The sequence below is a fragment of the Pezoporus occidentalis genome, unplaced genomic scaffold, assembly GCF_034315485.1.
Source record: "Pezoporus occidentalis ecotype Australia unplaced genomic scaffold, CSIRO_AGI_Poc_V1 ctg13, whole genome shotgun sequence".
Lineage (NCBI taxonomy): Eukaryota > Metazoa > Chordata > Aves > Psittaciformes > Psittacidae > Pezoporus > Pezoporus occidentalis.
This window is the reverse complement of record NW_026913103.1, coordinates 10,560,042-10,584,818: the sequence shown is the minus strand read 5'-3', so window position 1 is coordinate 10,584,818 and position 24,777 is coordinate 10,560,042. Positions and strand designations below refer to the sequence as shown.

At 42.8% G+C, this 24,777-nt stretch overlaps 2 protein-coding genes across 4 annotated transcripts in view; one reads left to right on the top strand and one right to left on the bottom strand.

Annotated features, from left to right (window-relative positions):
• Window positions 1-7,957, top strand: part of BACH2 (BTB domain and CNC homolog 2) — a 189,793-nt gene extending 181,836 nt beyond the window's left edge. For all 3 annotated transcript variants that reach the window (XM_062608393.1, XM_062608392.1, XM_062608394.1), the window contains one exon: window positions 994-7,957. In XM_062608393.1, coding sequence (XP_062464377.1) covers window positions 994-1,473 — 480 coding nt within the window. In that variant the 3' untranslated portion in view covers window positions 1,474-7,957. The remainder of the gene's footprint in view (window positions 1-993) is intronic.
• A 10,540-nt stretch (window positions 7,958-18,497) lies between these two features.
• Window positions 18,498-24,748, bottom strand: GJA10 (gap junction protein alpha 10). The gene is made up of 3 exons (XM_062608132.1): window positions 23,556-24,748; window positions 19,448-19,983; window positions 18,498-19,348 (listed from the first exon to the last, which is right to left on the bottom strand). Coding segments are annotated over exons 1-3 (1,389 nt in total). The 5' UTR covers window positions 23,558-24,748.
• Window positions 24,749-24,777: the final 29 nt, after the last annotated feature.

Genomic DNA, 24,777 nt, shown 5'->3' with positions numbered 1-24,777 from the left:
TTTTTGCCTGCTTTCCCTCTTATCCGTCTACCCACTTAAATTTCTTTTTTTCCTTGCAAACTCACAGCATATTCTCTTCCATAATTCATTATCTCAAGATGTACTTGAGCATCTGTTTATTTTTTTATAATTTTTTGCTTTCTTGATAGATTTATCAATATTTTAGCAGTTGGTTCTTTTCATGTGCACTGCTCTCTTTCTCATTCGCACAGCTGTGTGCTTCTGGTGCAGGCTTCAGACCCAGGGCAATACTATCAGCTGTCAACAGCCACCCATAGTTGGATGATCTGAGTTGTGGAGTTTTCACGCCTCAGATGCTGAGGCAGCTTGGGTTTAGCAGTGTTACTAGGTGAGGTACACAACTGCGCTGCTTTGGGGGCCAGCTCAGCTCTGGAAATAGCTCTGGTATTCTACAAAATCTCATCTACTCCTTTGAGCTATATACCCGTCTTCCTGGGACAGCAAGTGATGCAGCAGGACCATCCAAATCAGTCTGCACTGAGTCAAAACCAGTTTTTAGAGGTGTAACTCCAGGCTGGGTCTGGCTCTGTGCCTAACCCTCCCAGTCCGCCTCTACAGGGAGGAGAGCACTCACCAGTGACCTGGCAACATATCCTAACTTCAAGAACTAAGCCCTGTTTTCTTGCCGTTTAGATGGGTAATGGCTTTTCTTCATCAGAATGTTTCTTTCGGAGTGTTTTTTGTATCATCCAATCATCCTTAGTCTAGAGAGAGAACTAACAGTCTCTTGGGAATAACTTGTAACTCTATCCTCTTCCAAGTCAAGTGTTTAACTCTGAAGATGTTTCGGAAGCTGTAGTCCACACAGACCTCATGGTGGTCAAATACCTGATGTCTTTGTGACTTTTCCTTTACCCATCAAACCAACTGTGACATCTTGGTGTTCTTCCCAGGTACTGCTGCATACATGCCTGGAGTGTGCAGCTGGTGGATGGTCCTTCCTCAACCTAAGATACGTTCTTTCTTTTTCAGGTGTGTGAGAAAGAGAAATTGCTCTCAGAAAGGAACCAACTGAAAGCAAGCATGGGAGAATTGTTAGACAACTTCTCTTGTCTGTCCCAAGAAGTGTGTAGAGATATGCAGAGCCCAGAACAGATCCAAGCTCTCCACCGATACTGCCCCGTTCTCAGACCCATGGATCTACAGCCAGCGACCACCATCAGCCCCTCCCCAGCTGGTGTGGAGCAGAGCCTGGTGACCTCCCAGTGCATTGGGGAAAGCATGCAGTGCTGCTCAGAGCAAGGCTCGGTGCAACTGGGAGCACCCTGGCTGCCCAACAACATCTCGGAGAATTGTTCTGCCAGCGGGGGGTTGGATGGAGCCGACACAGGTACTTACCCTGAGAGAGAGCTTCCAGCAGAGCAGAGCAGCCAGACGGTCACGGTAGACTTCTGTCAGGAAATGACTGATAAATGTACAACAGATGAACAACCTAGGAAAGATTACACCTAGTGACTCGTAACGTTACACCTGGTCAGGTGTTCTTCAGTCAGCCAGTGGCAGTGTTCATTTGTTGTCTAGAAGAACGTATTTGGTGCACACTACAGTGGTCTTAGCAGCAATACTGTTTTTAAGTATTCCCTCCTCTCTACAAGCAGGAGTTCTCTTCACAATGGTGCTATCCCTTGCTCAGGCAGGGAACGAAGCAGTGGCAACACTGTTTTTGTATGTTGATTTCAATCTTAACAGGGATGGACATAACACCTCTGAGGACCCAACCGCAGCTTTTTTCTCAGTGGCCCATGTCACAAAACCCTAACTCAGGAATTTCCTCTGAATGTTCAATTTTTCATTGAAGACAGCTTCTTTACACATCAAAGTTTTATAGCTAAACTGTACATATTATATATAATATATATAAAATATATATATCCATATGCAAAAGTCCCTGCATGCCTCAATTTTTCTCATCCTACAAACTGGAAGCTTTTGTTTCTATTGTATAAACAAGTTCCAACATTCCTTTTTGTCTTCGATGCTAGAACTAGTTTGGTAACTTGTTACATGATAATTTTTTCCTCCGTTCGCAGTTCAGCAATATCATTCAATTTGTACTTATTTATAAAATTTTAATGTTGGAAACTTATTTGAGATTTTATTATAGACAGGTTTTTTGGCACAGCCATTTTGTGCCACTTGAGCAATGTGGAGTTATTTTATTTTCCTGCAGATACTGTACAGTAATGGTCAACTTTGCCACTTGCACTGAGTTTCTGGTCAAACCTCTTTTCATAAATGAAGTCGTGACTTCAGTATAACTTGAGTATATGGTTTTCTTTGCTTTATGGCTTAAAGAAAATAGGAAAGTTTTAGCTAATAGACAAACACTCAGGAGCTCATTATGTAGTCAAAACAGTCTTGCCAAATACTGAATTCACTATACAATTTGTAAAGAGAATCTGCTTGAATTATTTTTATATTCAGACTTCTTTCTGTTTCACAAACCAAGTTTAAGTGCTGTTAATGATGCTTTTGGAATCTTATAGGGGAAGGTATATTTCGCTCTTTAGAGAAAAAAGTATTTGACAACTGGATCAGTTCATCATACGTTCCACGAAGTAAAGCAAAAAGAGATCACATCAATACACTTGGAGGGGGCTTTTTCTTCAGCCCCGCTCTACATCCTTTACTCATGGAAGCAACTGCTGCTCCGGCTAGTCCCCAGAGCCTCACCTCAGCTGTCCTCAAATGTTACCTGTTTTGCTCACCAGACCCAAGCTGCAGAGGTGGGTCTGGTGAAGTCATTAATCCTGCCTGGGTAGGCATAGTTGCAGGACCAGACCCTTAGTTGTTGACTTTGGTTTCCTTTCAGAAGTCAAGTTAGCACTGTCTCCTCCAAGAGCAAAACACACATCTGCCAGCACCTGATTTGGTCACTTGCCCATCAAACTCTTGTTTTCCAGGATCCTCTCGTCCTGCAGCGTTGCCCTCAGCACAAACCGCAGCTAAAAGAGTGCTGTCTTGAAGGAGACTACTCAGTGAATTGGCTTAGTTGTAACTGTATTGGATTTGTATCTTAAGCAATGTTGACTCATGTTATGACTGTATGAGACAGCAGCTTTCCAAGCATAACATCTGTATGTACAGTGTAGACAGAGAAACATCTTCCTAATGCTTTTTTAATAATTATTCTTATTATTCTAAGTGTACTGAGTTTTTAATTTGTGATTCTTTGCCTTACGTGTGCCAGGTTGCGTGGCTTTATCGACAACAACTGTCATGTGCTTTACTGGCTGATATTGTTTGTTCTCGCTGAAAAAAAAATGACCAGCTGTTCACACCTATTAAAAACAAAACAAGTGTGGGGAAGCAGCTTCTCAGAAGCACTGAAGGATAATGTGGTCTTCTGTGCTAACGTTTACACTAGAGGTGTGCGCTGGTGGTTTTTTGCGGCACTGAGTAGATCAGCATCTTGACCTTGGAGGAGGAATCAGCTCCCTCTCTCCACTTCTTCCATCTTCAGACTGTGCTCATGGACCGTCGCCCACTTGACACAAAGTCTTGCTTTTATCCTCTTCACCCAAACTATTGTAGCCAAGCTACCGAGGAGGAAGTGCATATAGCATGTGCCATGTTTGTTGAAAATACATTTTTTCCCCGCATGTACAAAGGAAAACTAGTATATAATGTAGGAAAATATTTATGTTTAAGTATTAATCATTACTGTACAAAATCCTTACCTTTAAATGTTCAAAAATATACAAATGCCATAAACTCCTAGTTCACACAGTTGAAAAAGGAGGAGGAGTCGTCCTTTCTTTTTAAAAGAGCTTAATCTAAAAATATCTGAACCCCCTCCCAGCCATCTTTTGCAGGTAACTGACTGAGAAGCTCCATGGTGGTGCGGGAGGGATTTGATTTTTCCTTTGAATTTGTTGACGTTGCAAAGCAGTTCTGTGCTTCGCAGAGAAGTTTTGTTTCTATGAGACCATGGTGAAAGCTAGAATTTAAAACTAAATGTGAATCACATTATAGAGTCATAGCTACTTGGGGGGCGGGGGGGGGGGGGGGCTGGGGGTGGGTGGGAGGGAAGGGTCAAGTGACACAGTATTTTAAAGATGTTTTTTCTGTTGCCTTTTTTATTTTTAAGTGACCTCCTATATATATGAATAGATAGAATGTTTCATGAGAATAAAACCGAGTTTTAACTTGCTTCCTGACATGAAGACTTACTCTACTAACAACTCATGTGCAACTGGTACTCTTGACCTCATTCCAACGGTTTAAAAAACCCACCCACACAACCCATTGCGCTGCAGCTCTTAGGTTTGACCTGGCTTCGTACTGGTGCTGGGTCTCTTGATTTCCTCTACCTTGGGAACTGATATTTAAAACCACTGCTCAAATAAGTGTCTCTTCCTCAACCTTTCTCTTGTCTCTCTCTCTTCCCCTCCCCCATGAGCTTTTCTGGATGTTTGATTTCATTCTTTCCCATTAGAAGTGGCTGGTTTTGTGTCATTGCTTCCTATATTTACATGTATCATGGTTTTCAGTGGGGTTTTTCTGGTGGTGGTGGTGGTGGTTGGTTTTTGTTTCTATTTTGTTTTGAGGTTGTTTTGCTATTCTAAACCACACAGCTCTTTAAGCAGTTACTGGGCTAATGTTAAAGGAAAACATTGTGAGAATTAGTTTCAGACTTGGACGTCAGTTCACATACCCAGCCCTTCTTGTCTCATGGGGTCAAAACAAACTGACAACAAGAATACTATTGGAAAGAAAAGCAAACCCAACTGACTGTAGTATTTATGGATTTTAAAGACTTTGGCCAGTGGTCACCATGATCTTAAGTAAGAATCTCTTTGCTTTCATCAAACAGCATCAGTCCTGTTGGGCATTGCTTGGGAATGGCATGGCAAGACCCCATCTCCCCAGCTGGGCACTGCACCACTTTCATGGGTGTATGAGTCCTTGAAACTTTGTCCAGTCTGTATCTAGTCCTCCTTTTCCTTTGCCGTTGCTATACTTGTATTGCCAGGAAACCTCATTTCATTTAAGCTTGTTATGCTTTGTCAGGTGAGTACTACACTATATAATGTGTTTGTTTCTCTGCGTTCTCTGGGGGTGCCTTGAACACAATTAAAGCTCATTGCAAGCTGATTCTGGAACAAAAAGGTAGTGGGGAAAAAAAAAAGGAAAAAATCTAAAAAAAAAGAAGAAAACAAGCAAAACAAAAGCAAAAATGTTGGCTGTGTTATCAGGAGATCCCGGTATTTATATCACAGACTTCCTAATGTAATGACTCAGGCGTCAGAGTTTGATGCTGCAGTATAAAACTATTATTTTATATATTGTACAAGTAATTTATTAAATGTCTTTCTAAGGGTATATGCTGTTTTTAAGATGCACTATATTTTTGGATCTAATCCTTGTATTATGTTTTTTTTTTCCCAAGGAAGTAAAATGTGCTGCAAAGGCAAGCCACAGTGATTAGTATGCTAACTGCTGCTTCTCTTTAAAAAGGAGTGGGAACTAGATACATAACTTTGCTAAATGGATTAACTGCTGCCAGAGAAATAATTAATGCTGATAGCGTGGTTGTTAATCTGGAGTCCAACACTTTGTCAAGTCTGTATTCTAAAGAGCGCTTAAATAGAAGTTAAAATGCCTAGAGTTAGATATTTTAACATGTAACTTTATGATTACCTAATAAATAAAACAAATCTGCATGCTGGAATTGCTATAATCCTGTAATAAAATTGAATCTGATCCACTAGGAGAAAGCACGGGGAAGCGTTGCAATCCCAGAATCAGCACCGCATCTTCACTTGTGTCTTGTAATCCACCACTGTGGTGTTTAAGAGAGAGAGAGTGGTGGGTTTGCAGAATAGAGACTGTAGGGAATTTTGCAGTGAGACAAAGTGAATGTTTGCCAGGTTTTGAGAAGCTCATGTTTTGCTCCACTTCATGTCCTCTACCATTGCAACAGGGAGCACTGCTTTCACCTTTTTTTTTTCTGGTCTGAGATGCATCTGGAGGTGCCTCCAGGTGAATGTTGTAGCCCATGGCTGCAGCATTTTAAGTCTCTCTCTATTTTAGGGCCACCTAGAGAAAGAAGGTTTAGCTCAATATGAGCAGTGGAGCTGATGGCTTTGCATAAGGAGGGGATCTGCTAAGTATGGAGCAGTTTATTTTTATCGGAAGTGAGGTGAAAGTAAAACTATTAACATAAAGAGCTTATGCTCTCTTTCCTGCTAGAAAATTTCTCAACAGATTTTGACTTCATTTCAGTTTTGTCTCTGCCAACACAGTCCAAGTTAATTTTACATCATATATATAATATGTGTATGTATGTATACATACATCTATAATTCTAGTCAGAGTGTGTGTTTGTGTATTTTCCTGTTTAGAATACATGTATGTATATTTATAATACTCCCCGGAGTATTTCATGACTCAGGCATCAGATCTGATGCTGTAGAATACAATATATGTGTATATGCATATGTTCAAATACTGTGTGTATATTTAAAAGATCTATTGTTGGTGGTCTGTAGAATAATTATTCTCTTTTCTCTAAAAATTTTAATGGCATTACTTGCAAAGTCTAAGTGTACAGTATTTTCCTACACTCCACCAAGATAGGTGTTATTTATATCGAAGTCAAATATTGATATGCATTTTACGGTATTAGGCAGATAACATTGCCATTTTTGCAAAAAAGATCGCTTTTTGGCAGGAAGGAGTGCTAAAAATACCTTTTTATAAGGTTATTACCCCAACCTAACGACTGCTAGAAAGCCTGTTAGATGACTCCTGTTCTTGTACAAATTTTAGTGACTGTGGGCAGAGCCCTTTCCGTAGGCGAAAGTCACTGTGTGGTTCATGCAGTGCCACTGTTGTCCCTTTTGCCTAATTAAGGGCATGCAAAAAGAAACTAGCATCCTAAAATAGAAATGGCAACTGGCAGTGTTTGATTTCATTGATTGCTTAGAAGCAGAGATGGGCCCAGGCTACGAACCCAAGCAACCCCTCCATTTGGAGGGAGCCGAGTGGGGACTGCAGTGTCCGGCTGGGCTTGTCCCTGCGACCAAAGGAGCCCACCCTCGGGAATGTGGGCAGAGGAGGGAGCAGCTACTCCACACAAGGGGTTGGGGCTGGGATCCCCAGCCCAGGCTGGCGTTACCCATATTTTGTGATGTACCTGAGAGAAACGTGCATGGTTTCAGTCCTGTTCTCACTACTGCCTTTGCTCTGCCTGAAGCTATCTGGATCCCTCAGACCGGCAGGAATGATACTAAACACTTTGGTGATATTCAGTGCATGGTTTACTCATAGTCCCAAGCATCACCTTTGATTTCAAGGGTGGGGATGCCCTAAGAGTTTGTTCCAGAACCAGTTGGTTACAAGTGCACCTCTTATATATGCCTTACAAACTTCAGAGGCCATATTCAAAACAGGGTTTTATCAGTGTATGCAAGGGGGTGCAACCCCTCTTCTCTTCCTCCCCAGGTCAAACAGTATGGACAGTTTTCACACATATCTACCTGTATAACCCTCTGTACCTCTCATAACTGGTCAATGACTGTAACAGGTTACATCAGGTGTTTTTTCTACATACTTTTTACACAAATTCTATGCGATTAATGTAACTTAATTCAATGCATCATTTTATTGTACTAGTTCTTAAGCTTGTCTTTATTTTTTTTTCTAGGTGACTGTGGTTTCTTGTGATTTTTATTGTATAAATAAATGAGGTGGCTGTTGATGCTTACTCTCTGTTACTAAGAATTTTTACCTTTTTCGAAGAAAGCATTGCTATGAACTAATGAATTTAAAATGTCATTTACTCATTGTAAATACAGTATTGTGCAAAAAAACAAAAATAAAAAAAAACCATCCGACCCTTTTCATTCATTTGAATTGCTAGTGTTAACTGAATTTTGTCTAGACACCATTTCTGTTGATGAAATAAAGACATATCATTATGTATTGTAAATTGACTATTCTTGACTCTGAAATTGATGTTGCAGTGCTCAGTTAACGCATGGGTTGGAGATGAGATTTGGGAGGGTAGGTTGGATGCGGTTGATACTGCTCAGTGAATCTCTGGGCTGATGAAGAGGTCTCCACTCACGTGGTCCCATTGCTAATTCACTATTCACCTTTGATCCAGGGATCCAGTCATCTTTGATCTGCTGCAGGAACAGCCGAGGGTATTTCATTGCAAAGATGAAATAAGTTGTTTTGGAAGATCAAAGAAGCTGTATTTGTACCCACTCCCCTAGTGCTTGACTTAAGGCAATTCAGCTAAGTCTTTGTTTTGGTCTTCTGAAGTGCCTCTGAGGATGTTGGGAGGCAAGGGGAGAGGTTGGGTTGTGTTTCCCCTTTACAGAAAACCTGAGAGAAATTGAGAGGTTTCTGCAGAAGCAAAATATAGCTGAAAATCTCTGAGTCTAACCCAAATACGGTAGAGTTCCTCTCTGAAGTGAGAACTTGTGCTATGGACCATTGGCATCACTTACACTGCAAAAGATGCAGAAAAGAAGAAATTGTAACAGCCTTAGGAGCTATTACCACAAGCAGGGTGTGGGCTCTAGCAGGGGGTGTTTGCTCTGTGGGACTCCCAAACACATGGCAGCCACCTCACTCCTTGTGTTGGATGCTACCTGAGAGCCTGCTCAACAGCCTGGCAGGAGGAGAGCTAGGAAGGAGGGGATGGCGTGACCACTTGTCCTACCCTGGCCAATACACTTGCTGGGGTGCTGCTGTGGGGAGCAGGGAGGAGGCAAGCTGCTAGAGGGAGGTCCTTACGCTTTCTTATCAGACAGGAAACCCTAGATCGCGTGCCCTGGGCCACCATCCTTCAGGATGTGAATTGTGCGCTCCTCCATCTGCAGCAGGGAAAGTTGCCTGTGATTTTTCCAGTTCCAAAACTGAAACATGTAACTTTCCAGAGTTCCCCGGTTTTCTGAATCTTCCTGTTGAACGTATATGAAGAAAGCTTCCCACCCCCTCAAATCTGTCAGAAGACGTAGCATCCACCACAGCTACACTTATCCTGGCAGTAGAGAATGTACTTTGGCAAAGCTGTTTCTCGATCCCTGATCAGTTGGTGCTGGTGCTTAATGGCCACCATCTGAAGTATTTCCTTTTTTTTTTTTGCCTTAAAATACTAAACAAATGCACACACAACCTGTCAGTGAGTTTGTAGTGGGGCAGGATATAAATGTAAATCATGTGCACCAGAACAAAAACGCTGTAATCTCATGCAATCTTTATGCTTGGCTCTTTTTTTTCTGCTTTCTGCTAGCCTTGCTTAAAGTTGCTTAAAGTCAAAGAGGATTTTTATGCTTGAGGAAACTGGCATAGCAAATGAGCTTGTTCCAAGCATCACTTGCTATTGAGGTGATTGCAAGTGCAAGCTATGATAAGCTTGACAAATAAAAGTAGCCAAAAGCATGTGGCCAGAAATGGGGTCAGGGACAGTCAGATGAAGGTGCTTTGTTTTCCAGATATACAAGTGGAAAGATTGCTTTCTTGGGCCACATACAACCCGGAAATCCAACCCTCCAGAGCTAGTCTGTCCTAGCAAACTGAAGATGAGGTCTTTGGGGCTTTGCTTGTCTTTCAGTTCCTCTGTATGAGCTAAAGAGACAGTGAAAGGAATAGGATTTTCATGACCCTGAAGTGATAGCTTGCAGATCTTTTTGAACAACAAACTGAAAAGCACAGATATTTTGCAATTAAAATAAATTGCCCAATTTTACTGTTTCAATTTTGAAGCAGAGAGTATTAGCTACGAGGAGGCCACATTAGCACGGAAAGTGTCCATCAGAGCTTGAGGTCTGCATTAACACAGGCAGGTGAGCAGCAGCATATTCTTCAGTTTGTTTTTCATCTCTCTCAAATTCTCTGTCCCTTCAGATTCCATGAGTGTTTCTTCCATCCTTTATTCATTGGCTGCTGAAGCTTGGGGAGATAGAGGCCACGCTGCCCTCCAGGTAACTTTCAAATCAAACTAACCCTTTCTTGTAAGTGCTTTGGGTCTTCTGCTACCTTGAAGGTCTATGGATCAGGCTGGTTTCTGATATGAACACTACTACCATGCACAACAAGTAGTACATCCCAAAAAGTTCTCCCAAAGACACAAGGCTGTTTCTGCAGCAGCAGCACACACTGCCCATGTCTGGCTCAGTCTACATGAGAAAAATCTTCAGTTGTGGCATGAGCTACCTGAACACCAGCAATCAGAGTATGGTATGGCTGGGATTGGTGCAAAATGGAGGAATAAAGTGGTTGCTTTCTGAAACTGTATTATGAATTGAGCATTGTAGTGGCAGGAGAAGGGAACATAGCAACAGATAACCTGTTTTTTATCTCTCTGCTGAAGGCAGTTTGTGCTCAATCCCTTTGTTTATTTCTTCTCCTTAGAATGTAATTACTTTTTCATGATAGATGATAGTTCTAGGAGCATGCTCTGAAAGATAACAAGAGAAAGAAAGCATGAAGCTGAGTTGGCTTAGAGGAGAAAAATAAATGTTACCATTATAATTATCCCCAACACATACATAATTGGGAAGGTGGGAATCTGGTGTTTTAGCTGACAACATACTTACCTTGTCAGGCTTTGTTCAGTGCTAAGGAGAGGGTGGGCAGAAGGGAACCAAAATAAACATGTAACTCCCTGCAGTAACTTGCTTGAAAAGAGTGGACACATCCTAGTGCCTTTGCTTTACAACTGAAGGAGGGTTGTGTATTTTTGATTCCTTTAAAACCATACAAAGATGGATTTCTAAGATCCACCTTATGCATTTGTTGCTGCACAAATACTCAGAGGGCTCATTAGCTGTCAACTGCTGATGACCCCCAAAGTTTACCTGTTTGTGCAACTGGCAAATGGCTGCCTTTGGGGTCACCACCTAGCTTTTGAGGATAATTCATACACTCACTGTCATCACCACGAGCTTCTCCTGAATGCTCCAGGGCAGAATAAATACAATTAGTGTGGAATATACGCACATATATGTATATATATGTATGTATAAAGAGGCTTTTGCAGAATAAAACTCTACAAAACCAGCAGTAGTTACCAGCAGGTGTAAACACGAATACCCTCAAGGATTCTCAAACACCCTAGAGTCCCTTACCCCACCTGTAGATTTTCCTATAGGTGAAGCTCAGCTGTTTAAAAAACTCCTCCACAGTTATCAGGCTTGTTATTTCAATGTACATTCACTCTTATCAAACTGTTCCCAGGCCCAGGAGTGAAAGCGGGTGAGCAGCTAGTTAAATGAGTGGGTATTTATTCCTCAAGTGTTGCTGAAAAGGCGAGTAAACATGCCTTGTTCTGCAGAAGACTGCAAGCATTCAGGCTGACATAGCAGCTCTCTTTTTCATGTCCTGCTCACTGTGGAGTATTTTCCCACTGGGTAAAAGGCTCCAAGCTGAATGGAGAATTGAGAAGTAGAAAAAGAGCTGAACACCACAGAGGAATAAGAGAGCAATGCAGTGAGGGAAACCGAACCCAGTGGATCGCAGAATTTCCCCGAATTTGACAGAGCCAGGATTTCAGCCCCAGAGACTTTTCTTTCTGCAGATGAATAAAATCAGCAGCCCTATCTCAGTCCGATTCGGTAAGCTGAGGGTATCAGCTTTACCAGCTGCTTCATTATCAGTTTTATCCCACTCATTCACCATGAAGAGGGGGCTTTGCTTTTAAAGACACATTGATTACTTTGTAGGCAAAAAATACAGCTTTAAAGAAATTACACTGAAAGCACAGGGCTAAATAATAAGGAATGCGTAGAGGAAATGCATTGAGGAATGCTTAGGAAAGCTCAGCACTCCTTGAAAAAAAAAAGAACACCCCAATTTAAAATAATCTGGAGTGCCTAAAATGCACTAATTCTTTCTGAAAATCTTGGCCTAGTCATTTTGGTTTCCCAGGAGAGGACTTCAGCTAAAATATTGTTAAGAATATTATTAATCTCCTAATGACTTCCAATTTTGTTTTGTGACTCCAGGAAATTATCTTGGCTCAATGAAGCTAATGTTAAGTCTCCCCATCTTCTTGCTATGTCCTTGGTGCTCTAGCAAGAGGACTGGCACAGTAGATGTTTCAATGCAGGTTTAGGCTTGGAATGCAAATGTGATAACCTGGTTCCAAGTCATCTGAAACATGGTGCCTTACTAAGAGGAGTTACCAACCTACTGTAAATAACTCCCAATGGCAGTTAACCAAATTAGATCTCACAGGGTTTAGAGGATTATTTGGAAAGCTAAACAAAAGGAACTGATGCTGGACATGCTCAGGTAGCATGCAACTGGAGTCCTCTGCTTTAGAAAGGCAGGGAGAGACACAGCTAACAAAAGACTTCGAACGCAGCTAGTGAGGAAATACTATACACAGCCTCCTGCTTTTGCAGGAATGTTTGCATTCAGCTGCCAAATTGTGATGACACTGTAACACCGTGAAGATGCAATGCCAAGCTGTGGCCATGCTCAGCTGAGCGTTCTGGTGTTTTGCAGTTGTTCCTTTGATTTGCAGAAAATGGCAGACAAGGAATCCTGCTTCGTTCTGGCAAAGGGTGACTTTGCTCTCTAATTGTTAAGTTGAAGTGCTCAGATCTCTTATTTTCATCTCCCCAGAGAGAAAAAGTTATTTGATGGTCCCAATGGCTTCACACTGTCTTGCACACATAAATCAATGAGACAGTCCTCTTAGTGCAGTGCTCCGAGAGCTAGATGCCTATTGCAGGCTGTAATTCCTGGCTCTGCCTATTTTGAAGAAAGCACAGATTATATCTGCACTAGTTATATACTGACCTTTGACTGCCTATTAATATTATCAGACTTAGAAATGTATTATGTCCCAGTCAAGGGCCTGACTGGTGCAAATTGTGAAGCTTTTTTCTCTTTATGATGCCATTCATGTGCAGAAACCTATTGACAGCAGCATAATTCCTACAGACCTTTGTGAATCCAACTCCCAGTTGTCATTTGTGATTCTAGTTATACTAAATTCAGAGCAGCTCTTTTCGCTGATGGATGTATGAAAAGCAACCATTTAAGGCCTGCTCACCTAAGGGAGGCTGGCAGCCAAGGACCATGCAAACAGTTCCCTTTTGCTCCATAGCTCTCTCCCCTTAAATAAAAGCTAAAATATGGAGAGATATACAAAACTTAGGGCAGAACTATGTGTGTACCCACAATATCTCTTAGAAGATAAGATACCATATATTCTCTAAGGTGTATACTCTAAGTGAGCCTTGGAAATGATTAGTCTACAGACAGTTATCAGTGAGCAGATTATCACTTCAAAGCATGCTGACTGCATTCCTCAGTACCAAGGTTTTGGAGGGTTACAGATAGCCTGTTTTCAGCTGTACCAGATGCTGAATTCCCCTGTCAGTGTAGAGTTTTGTAACATTATTTATCCCAGGTCTCCATCAAGTTGAGATAAGCTCACCATCGTCAGCAATATTCCTGTCACTCTGTTTAGGTGGCCTGAAATGAGTTGGAAATTATGCTCATGCCATGCAGCGATTCTCTCCTCCTGTGTTTTGCCGTGTACTTTGCCTGATGCAGTGAAGGTCCAGTTTTGGTGGTCTGTCCTCAGAACCTAATAGATGTAAAGTTTGACCAGCAGCGGCTCAAGGAAAAGATGTTTTTTTCCAATGGATCAGAGCCTTTTGAGAAGCCTTTAGCCTAAGAAATTTTTCAAGGTTTCTGCCTCTTTCATTTTGCCTTCTCAATCTGAATAACAGATAACTTTGGACAATGCAGTGACCAAGAAACTGAACAGAGTATGAAGAGTGAGTGGTTTTGGGTGTAAAACTAAACTGTCAGAGCACAAATAGTTTTTTCAAGGTTTTATGCCACGGCTGAACATGAAATGAAGAAATGGCTCTTCCCCAATTCCAGATGAGGAGGTTTTAAATAGCTTTGTTTGTTAGTTTGCATTGTGTGCCAACATGATTGGTCTGTACAAATCCTAACGATGGAAAGGGCATTTCTTCTGTTATATATACAGCTGCTCTGAAGTCTGAAAAGTTGAGATATCCTCATGCCAAACATGCATTTTGTATTCAATATCCTATTGAGTTGTTTCATGGGGGTTTACAGTGAGGAATGAATGCATTCTCTCTTAAGGGTCCAAATTAACCTTTCTTCCAAAAAGGAAGTCCTAAGAAGTTCCTGTTCTCTCTGAGGGCTGCAGTTTTGTACTTCCTTAGAAAAAATCCCTTGATCATGACCTGGTCAAGTACTATCAACAACCTAGTCTTCACTGTCTGATTAAGAGGTTGCAATTTGTTATGAGAGGTAACTTCAAGAACATCTAGTCGTCCCTAAAAACTATTCTTTGTCTGTTAGAGACTCGTGTTTGGTGTGGAAATGCAATTGGTAATATTGCTCAAAAAGATCTCATCAATGTCTGACAGTCAAGCACCCATAGCTGTACTATTAAATCTGTTCAGTGCTTTCAATGCCATGATTCACAGAATGTGGTTGACCTGTATTCATATTCTTGCAGTATCAGATGGATTGATTTTGTGTAGCTTTAAGATTTTCTTTCAGCTAGGAAGGCTATGACGGCTGTGGGCAGTTGCAGTTGTACTGCTATCACAGTATCACAGTATCACAGTATGCTGGAGATTGGAAGGGACCTCAAAAGATCATCTAGTCCAATCCCCCTGCCAGAGCAGGAACACCTAGATAACGTTACACAGGAATGTGTCCAGGCGGGCTTTGAATGTCTCCAGGGTAGGAGACTCCACAACCTCCCTGGGCAGCCTGTTCCAGTGTTCCGTCACCCTCACTGAGAAGAAGTTCCTTCTCAAGTTTAAGTGGAACCTCTTGTGTTCCAGTTTGCACCCATTACCCCTTGTCCTATCATTGTTTGCCACTGAGTAGAGCCTGGCTCCATCCTCGTGACACTCCCCCTTTATATATTTATAGACACTTATAAGGTCACCCCTCAGTCTCCTCTTCTCTAAACTATAAAGACCCAGCTCCCTCAGTCTTTCCTCATAAGGGAGATGCTCCACTCCCTTAATCATCTTGGTTGCCCTGCGCTGGACTCTCTCCAGCAGCTCCCTGTCCTTCTTGAACTGAGGGGCCCAGAACTGGACACAATATTCCAGATGGGGTCTCACCAGGGCAGAGTAGAGGGGAAGGAGGACCTCTCTCGACCTACTAACCACCGCCCTTCTAATACATCCCAGGATGCCATTGGCCTTCTTAGCCACAAGGGCACAGTGTTGGCTCATGGTCATCCTGTCGTCCACTAGGACCCCCAGGTCCCTCTCCCCTACACTGCTCTCTAGCAGGTCGTTCCCCAACCTATACTGGAACCTGGGGTTGTTCCTGCCCAGATGCAGGACTCTACACTTTCCCTTGTTATATTTCATCCCGTTATTCCCTGCCCAACTCTCCAGCCTGTCCAGGTCTCGCTGGATGGCAGCACAGCCTTCTGGCGTGTCAGCCACTCCTCCCAGCTTAGTGTCATCAGCAAACTTGCTGATAGTGTCATTGATGAATATATTAAATAATACCGGTCCCAGTACTGACCCTTGAGGCACTCCACTAGTTACAGGCCTCCAACTAGACTCAGCCCCATAGACTACAACTCTCTGGCTTCTCTCCTTCAGCCAGTTCGCAGTCCACCTCACTACCTGGTCATCCAGTCCACACTTCCTCAATTTAGCCGTGAGGATGCTGTGGGAGACTGTGTCAAAGGCTTTGCTGAAGTCAAGGTAGACCACATCCACCGCTCTGCCATCATCCATCCACCGTGTTATTTCCTCATAAAAGGCTAAGAGATTGGTCAAACATGATTTCCCCCTGGTGAAGCCATGTTGACTGCCCCTCATAACCCTCTTATCCTTGATATGCTTTAAGATGGCACCAAGGACAAGGTGTTCCATCACTTTCCCAGGGATGGAGGTGAGGCTGACCGGTCTATAGTTACCCGGCTCCTCCTTCTTGCCCTTTTTGAAGACCGGAGTGACATTTGCCTTCCTCCAGTCCTCAGGCACCTCTCCCGTTTCCCAGGACTTGGTAAAGATGATGGCGAGTGGTCTAGCAATGACTTCCGCCAGTTCCCTCAGCACCCGCGGGTGCATCCCATCTGGACCCATGGATTTATGGACGTCCAGATTGCTCAACTGATCTCTAACCCATTCCTCATCGACTAAGGCAAGTCGCTCCGTCGACCTGACTTCATCTAAGGTCTCAGGGGTATAGGGCTCTTCAGGACTGCCTGCAGCAGAGTAGACAGAGACAAAGAAGGCATTCAGTAACTCTGCCATCTCTGCATCTTCTGTCACCAGGGCACCCATCCCGTTCATCAGTGGGCCTACATTGCCTCTGGTGTTAGTTTTGTCTGCCATGTACTTGAAAAAGCTCTTTTTGCTGTCCTTGACCCTTCTTGCCAGGTTTAATTCTAAGGAAGCCTTAGTCCTCCTAGCTGCCTTCCTACATCCCCTAGCAGCAGCCTTATATTCCTCCCAAGTGGCCAGCCCCTCCTTCCATGACCTGTAAACTCTCCTCTTCCACTTGAGCATACCCAGCAATTCCCTATTTAGCCACACAGGTCTCTTGGCCCTCTTCCTTGACTTCCTACGTGTCGGGATGCTCCGATCTTGAGCACGGAAAAAGCAGTCCTTGAATGTCAACCAACTATCTTGGGCCCCTTTTCCTTCAAGCAGCCTTGCCCATGGGATTTCCCCTAGCAATTGCTTGAAAAGGCCAAAGTTTGCCCTGCTAAAGTCCAGGGTTGCAATTCTACTTGGTATTCTACTAGTCCTACCACACAAGATCCTGAACTTCACCATCTCGTGGTCGCTGCAACCAAGGCAGCCCTCTACCCTTACTGCTTCAACCAGACCCTCCTTGTTAGTGAGGATGAGATCCAGCAGCGCTCCTCTCCTGGTCGGCTCATCATCTTAGCACAGTGTGTGGGTATGTGTTTGCTTGGAGGTTGCTAGAATGGTTGTTGAGGTATAGAAAGTGATATTTTTAATGTTGATTTGATACTCTTCTCTCATTGAGCTAGTGCAAGGAATGCTACAGACAAGTTCTGGCAGAATGATATGTAAGAAGGGAAAAAGAAAACATTCAAACCAGCAAGGAACTAAAGATGATAGTTTGGGAAAGTCATCAAAGAAAATTGAAGACCAGTATCAATTCCACTGTGATTTTGCTCCATTTGGCTATGCAGGTTAGACTAGTGAGATCCAGGTTAGAACAGACTGTATTTTGGCTGTTCAGAAAATGTTTGTGCATGTGGATTCATTGTTATGTTAAAAAGTATCTGTCCTTTCTCTGCATTACTGTTGCAAGTCACTATTGATCAGGCATAGCAGTAGATAACAATTTTTGTATGCTTCAGTTGGAACCTTTTAAATACAATTCCTTTTAAGTATTTTTTTTTTATAAACTCACTAATTTTTGAATGCTCCTGTCATGCAGATAAATCTAATCATACATATTCTATTTTATCTGAATATTACTACATGATGATTGTCTCCTGGAAGTCAAATTAAAACAGATCAAACTAATGCTGAGTGCCTTTTACAACCAAAATAGAATGTGGAATTTAGGAAGTAAACACTGAAAGGATATAAATGTTTTAATGCCCAGAATCAATATTGCTATGATGCACCAGCATATTTGTGTATTGAAATTGTTACTCATAAAGTATCATAGCAATGCTAGCAGTAAAGTGAATTTGCCAAAATCTTGACTCTGTTGTATATAGAAGCACCTTTACTTTAAAATATCATGTGCTGCAAGCAGGTAGCAATAGGGAGCATACCCACATGAGTCATTTTAAAATGCTAGCAGTAGTCCCATACATCATGATCCGCAAAGGCAGCATGCCAGAACAGTGTTAGTTTCAAGAGTAATGACACTGCTTTGCGAACAGCTTATATCTCTCTGCAAGATCTCCCCTGGAAGATACCATCATTGTCATTAAAGAGTAAAAGCTGCCAGGCAACTTCTGTGAATTCTCGGCAGGGTGCTACTGGAATTCTGTCTTACTTGAATAACTTTTTACACTTCACCTTTTTAAAGAGCCTTCTCAGCTGAGTATCGAAAACCAGCAGATCAGACAGATTGGACTCTAAGCCCTCTCCCTGTATTAGAGACAGTGGCATAAAAAGTGATTAAATTGCATCTAAAGTGACAATTTAACATGACTTATGCTGACTGTATACTGCACAAACTGTAACTCCATGAAAACTGGAACCAGTGAACAGTTTTTTGATAAGCAATGTGTAACAGTGCCTTCTGCTTCTAAGCACTCTCTGTACTCAAGGATCCTCTTTCTCACAGTGTCAGTGGAGCTGGACAAGTTTCCCCTGAGACAGTCCTCAGAATTTGATTGGGATGATGTAGGGAGTATAAAGAAGCTCAGATTCGGTGACTTAATGATCCTCAGCACTCAATCATTTCTTAGCGATGCTTTTGTTCTCACCAGAGAAGGGGACAGAATGTGCGGGAGCTTGGGTTGGTCGTGAGGATGCGTGGTGTTAGGGTCGGAAGCGCAGCCCAAGCCTCCCTGGCCCCGGCTTGCCCCCCTCCTCCCCGGGGCCCTGACAGGGAGCCGGGGGTACCAGCCCCGGCCCAGGATCCGCCGCCACCCCCTCCCTTGGGCTTCCCCTTGGGCTACTTGCCATCGACACACGTCGGCCCATGGCGGCGGCCGGCGGCGGGCTGCTGGTCGGGCTGTCCTCCTCCCGGCACTTCCCCTCCGAGCCGGAGCCCGAGCCGCGGCCGGGGTCTCCACAGGAGGCGGCGCTGTCGCTGTCGCTGCTTTCCCGGCTCCCGGTGAGGACGCGGGAGAGGAAGCTGGAGTTGCGGGTGCCCGGGCAGTGCCCGCTGTCCGGGGATTCTCCGCGTTCCTCATCGCGGTCGCGGCAGCCGCTGCCCCGGCTGTGCCTGCGGGGCGCCCGGCGGGCTAAGGCCGCCGTGCTGGGTGCCCGCGACGCCTCGTCGCTGCTGGAGGAGGGCGGCGGCTGCTGTCCGTGGTGCTGCCCCGCGCTGTGCCGCCGGCGGGTCGGCGGGGCGCTGCGGAGCTCTCCGCGGTGCTGGCGGCCCGGCTGAACATCCGGCTGCCCCGCGGGAGCGGCAGTAGAGGGAGCAAGGGGTGGCTGCGGAGCTGTGGAAGGCCGCAGGAGAGAGGCGTTGCTGGCCAGGGAGGCTGGCTGCACCACGGAACTCTTCTTGGAGTTGCAGAGGCTGGCCTCCTCCTCCAGTCGTGGCGGACGCCAGTAGAGGCTTTTCTTGATCTTCTTGAGGCCCAGGTGGGCGATTTCTAGGAGGTTGAGGAACAGAGAGACAGCAGCAATGCTGTTCATGAAGACCATGAAGATGGTCTTCTCTGTTGGTCGGGACACGAAACAATCCACCGTGTTAGGGCAAGGGGACCGAGTGCATTTGTAAAGGGGGGGCATGTGAAACCCATATAAAAGATACTGACCTATCATAAAGCCCACTTCGACCACAGATCGGGTCAGGATATGTAGGACATAGGTGCGCAGCAGGGACCCTCTCAGGGGTGCCTTATTCACTTTCTTCTGTTCCTCCAGCTTACGCAGTTCTCTCTCCACTCTCCTGTGCTCCTCAGGCATGGGTTCCAGGTCTTCTAGCTGAGCTCGCAGGTGGGCTTTCTTCTTCTGTCGCTCTTTCTCGAGAGCCCTTAACCTGTAGAGTGCATGGCCCATGTAAACTAGTGATGGAGAAGAGACAAATATGATCTGCAGTACCCAGTATCTGATCAAAGAGATGGGGAAGGCCTGGTCATAACAGATATTGTTGCAGCCAGGTTGCTCTGTGTTGCAGATGAACTCAGACTGCTCATCATCCCAGACATCTTCAGCAGCCACTCCCAGCACCAGCATCCGAAATATGAACAGGATTGTGAGCCAGATTTTGCCAACTATGGTAGAGTGGATGTGCACTTCTTCAAGGATGCTGCCCAACAGGTTCCAATCGCCCATGGTCACAAGTTCATCCCTGAATGCAAAAAAATATGTTGCCTTAATGCAATACTGGATTTCCCATGAAATGGCCCTTCTTAGTGGTTGGGTTTTTTTGGGGGGTTTTGAGGAGGGGAGGTTGGGGTTGGTTTTTGTTAGTTTTGTTTAAGGTTTTTTTTTGTTTTGTATAAATAATCACCTTTCATATATATTCTTCTCATAGCAGGAGAGCTCTTTGAAATTTATCATTATTTTCTACTTACCAGGTCTTTAACTGAATGCAGACTTCATGATTACCGATGAAAAATGCAAACATGAGATTATTCTAAGCATGAAAGAGATTGATTTCAGCTGTAAACCACAGTACTTTGTATCTGCCTACAGTTTTACACTATTTTCTTCCCACTAGGAAAGAAGACAATTTTTCTCACTTTGCAAATCCGTTACCAGCTGCAATTTAATTCTACAACCCACTCCATTCCACTATGGCTTTGCCTTAGTTTTGCCATTATGTATAATGCTCATGGCTTCGATAAATTGTCTGAAAAAGTTTTGAGAAGTATCCTATAACTGCAAGAAAAAACTGTTTCATTCTGTACCCCAAGGCAGCAGCATTATTAGTGCCATCCATCCAATATTTTCCCCTCTACCAGGGTAACAAACCACGGGTTTCTTGCTTGGATTCCTAAAACTACAAATAGATACTTAATTTACACATAGCTGTACATGTATAGTCTCAGTTCTAGGATAATATTAATAAAGTAAGAGTGCTTCTAGGATTAATGGCTTTAATTTTATGCATTTAAAGTCTTACTGAATCACCAAGACTTTGTCTTGATTATAAATTTTAACATATGAGATAAATAAATCAGGGATTACACAATGGAGTGATTCGGACTTTTTTAGCTGTGACTGTTAAATGATCTTTTTAACTACCACTTTCCCAGAATCTCTTTGATTCATCAGCAAATTCATCTGTCTTCTGCTGCCAGATGCTTGATTTCCAAGCTGCTTCTCTGGAAACTATTTGGGAGTTTCAGGTAATGTAGGGAATTGAAATGTGAGGCATTTGTCTATTTATGAATACACTGCACATTCAGTATTGTGTCCCTAGAATATTTTCTGCTAACATGGTAATAAAATATTGAAGCAACTGGGATCATATCTACCTTAGGGTTTGCACTTGATTTTTTTCTGCTACTGTACTTTCAAACCTTCCCAAATTCCACTAAGCCATTAGTGAAAAGCACTTTCTAAGCTTTTGGTGAGAGTGGCTGGCTGCAGCACCCAAAATTTTGCACAATTTTAACTGACAGTACAGATGGGTGATATCACCACATCATATATCGATATAGCTTGATTAAGGTTTATGATACCATCCCATGTCATACAATTTTGCCTGGGGGATGTGTTTAACCACACTGAGTGTAAAGATTTTGAGTTGTAACCAACAGTGCAGTCATTCTCTGCACAGGCATCCTACAGACCCTATTATTACATATCTGGGATTTGAATTTTCACAATGAACTTCCCTTTTGACACAGAGAACTGGCTGAGGAAACCTAGCTAGCGAAGCAATTTCCTAGGTGCTCTAATGCACCTGGAGCATCTTTTTTGTTCACTCCTTTCCTCCCCTGTGTACCACTGAAATAAGTTACATGAAAAAAAGAAGTCAACAGTAACTATGGTAGTCGATTTTCCTCATTTTTAAAGATCAATGTGAGAACTTTCTTCTGACTTCCTATGAATTTTATTCAGAGCAGAAATCAAATTGTTGCAATGTCATAGGTTTGGATGAGTGCAAAGATGTTCACATGCTGAAATGTTTGCTGGAAAACATTACATCTCATGCTAACAACGCTGAACCTGATTTTCCAAGCTTGGAAGTGCTGATACAGAAGAGTTCACTTTCAGTAAAGCAAGATGTAGAGGTTGACATACAGCAAACTCCCAAAACCAGAGTACTCGAGACGCCAAGTACAAATGAGTGACGCCGATTGCTTTGTGCCACTTCTGATGGCAACACAACAGTTAACCAAAGGAGCTTTGGGCATATTGGCTGCTTTGCAAATGGCTGTTCCCTCTCTGAAATTGATACTACTCCAACAAAAACAAAACAAACCAAAAAATAAATCCAAGTGAGCTGGAAAAACATAAATGCAGGAATAAATGGGAAAGCAGACATGTTTTAATCTCAGAGATGAAATGCAATCATTCCTCTAGTAGTAGGAATTATCACTTCCCATACTGTTACAGAAAATGCTTATGACCATCTGGGGTAATGAGAGGACAGGAAGAGGAGGATAAACATATCACTCTGGCTCTACAAGTACTTGTTTTTTTAAGTTGTTTCTACTACTATTTAAGCAATTCTATCCTGAGCTTTCCTTTGTAACAGCTGACAGGGAAAAGCAGGAGTGGTTTGATTCACTCTATAAGACACTTTCCCTCAAATCAAAAATGGTAGCACCACACTATAAATATTGACATGGTGAATGTTGTGTCTAAACTGAAGTAGTTAGCCTAGAGCCAAAAGAGCTGGAGTTTCTAAGAAATCAGCCCAAACTTGTTTACAACCTTGTCATAGCAATGTGCACCCAATTTTTCCATCTTCCCCTTCCCTCGTCGTATTTGAATTCTGTGTAACAGAGTAATTGCTATTTATTGTAAGAGAGTAATCTCAAATATCAATTACATCATTATTTCCCGTCTATTAGTAGACTACAAATTCTAGTATACTAAAAATATACCATTTTTAGTGTAGATAGTACATACCCAAGACATTTCTCATTATACTGACTAGCTTTTTTTATATAGTTATTTCAGCTATTTTTATATAGTTATTTCAAACAATAAAAATGCACATGGGTAATCAGTTCGAACCAGGTGAAAATCTACTATTTCTCTTGGAAGAAGTTTCTTTATTCCTTGTTTTTGTTACTTCGTTATTTTAAAGTTCATTTGATTATCCGCCACTGTTCAAATTACATCTATCCTAAATTTATGCCAGGTTTGAAAAAGCAGAGTTAAAACTTTAAACTTCTGGTCACAGAAAGTTAAATGCTAAAATCCAGCTACTCCTGGATTTAATTTGCATTGCTTCACCTCTAACAGGCACCTGCCTGCTTCATACTGTCCTGGGAAGAATTATTTTTCTGCCACTTACCTTATGAGAAAGCCCTTGGGTTGCCTTAGAGCATTGCAGACAGAGCACTCAGTGCTGCGGATTACTGTAGCTCAGAGACCTTCCTTCAACAGGGCTAGGACATGCGATTTTTTCGAAGAGCCAAAACATAGATGTGGTATGCTGAGCAGACTTCTCGGATCTTTGTAGCTGGATAACTCAGCCTAAACTACCCATGCACAGCTTGAAAATCATCAGATGATAGGATGGTGCCTCTAGCCAAAATTATCATGCAATTATTTTAGTCAGTGGCATCTAACAAAGCCATTCCCTCAAGGCTCAAGCTGCACAGCAGTAGTTTGCAATATCCCTATGCCTTGTTTTAGCTGGTTCTTCAAATATTACACCTCCACTCAGCTCCCAAATGACATTTTATTTTACAAAATGGCCAAATAGGCAGCCTTTACGGCACGATAGATTCTTACATTTTCTTTACATTCCATTAGTTTTGCTTTGAATCAATGCCCAAGGATCGATCGGTCATGTCCGATTTCACACTCTGTTGCCTGGTGAGTTAATTTAGGATGTGTTAGACTGAGTCTTTGAAAAGGAGGCCACCGGAACTGGGACTCAAGTCTTCAGACAGAAACACAGACTTTTGACGCAGCTACCCTTCTTCAGCTGGGTTAAAGAGCCACCTCAAGTACCTTCAGAATTGGTATCTTTGAGAGACAAGGTTTAAAAAAGTTGAGTTACCAAAATCAGATTTTGTGAGAAATCAGGGCCACCGGAGCTGAGGTTCTGATAACGAGAGCTTTTGCTGCCTAGCCCTGCCTAGGCTTAAATTTTATGGAAATCCCAAGTATGGTTTTTTTTTTTCCTCTTCTGGTCTTTTGGCCCTTTTCTTCCATCCTATAAGGTTGTGACTGACTTCCACTTCAGGCTCTTCTTCCTAAAGACTGAGATGGGGTTGTTTTTGGTGGCACAGCATTGTACTGTCAAACTCTGACGGGAGAGCATGTATGTACCAGACGTCACCAAAACTTTACCCATCTTCCCCATCAAAGCTAATTTTGCTCCTGCAATGCCTCTTGATTGATTCTCCCAAGAAGTCCTGAAATCTGTTCTTGGCATGCTTTATTACTGCTGCCTCCCTGCATGAAGACGAATTGCTAGAGACTATTCTGCAGCTGGTTTTAGAGTGAAGACAATTAGAGGAAAGACTTAATGGAAATAGCTATGGGTTGCTGCATTGACACTGAAGAGAAATGCCTTTAGTCCAGTCAACTATTTTATGTAGACAGCTGGCAACAGGCTATGTCTGAGAGAATCCCTCAAAAATCAATACCCAATGCTTTACAATTTCACTGTTATGCACACCTCCATAAACCCTGCTCCTTGAATTCCCACTCTAGAAAGTTTTCCAATACTCATGTCCACTAAGAGTTTTTAGTCTGAATCCTGTAGAAATACGTGTGGTGGACAGAAGCAGACCTATTCTTCAGTAATAAGTAAGCCTCTCAAAGGGCTGCCAGCTATACTCTTCCAATGAAAAGCTTTGGATACAAAAGGTCTTCCTCCATTGTAATACTGCACTCAATACTAACCCCCAATGATTCTATAAAAAAAAAAGAGGAAAGTCATATGATCTAATTCCTAAGTAGTTTAAAGGTTGTATGTTATTTGTTAAATTGCCTGATTTCTGAT

What these genes read in the sequence shown, in the direction of transcription:
- GJA10 (XM_062608132.1), bottom strand. An exon ending in CGAAGTGGGCTTTATGATAG is followed by an intron (nt 19,349 to 19,447) that starts GTCAGTATCTTT and finishes CCCGACCAACAG; the next exon opens with AGAAGACCATCTTCATGGTC.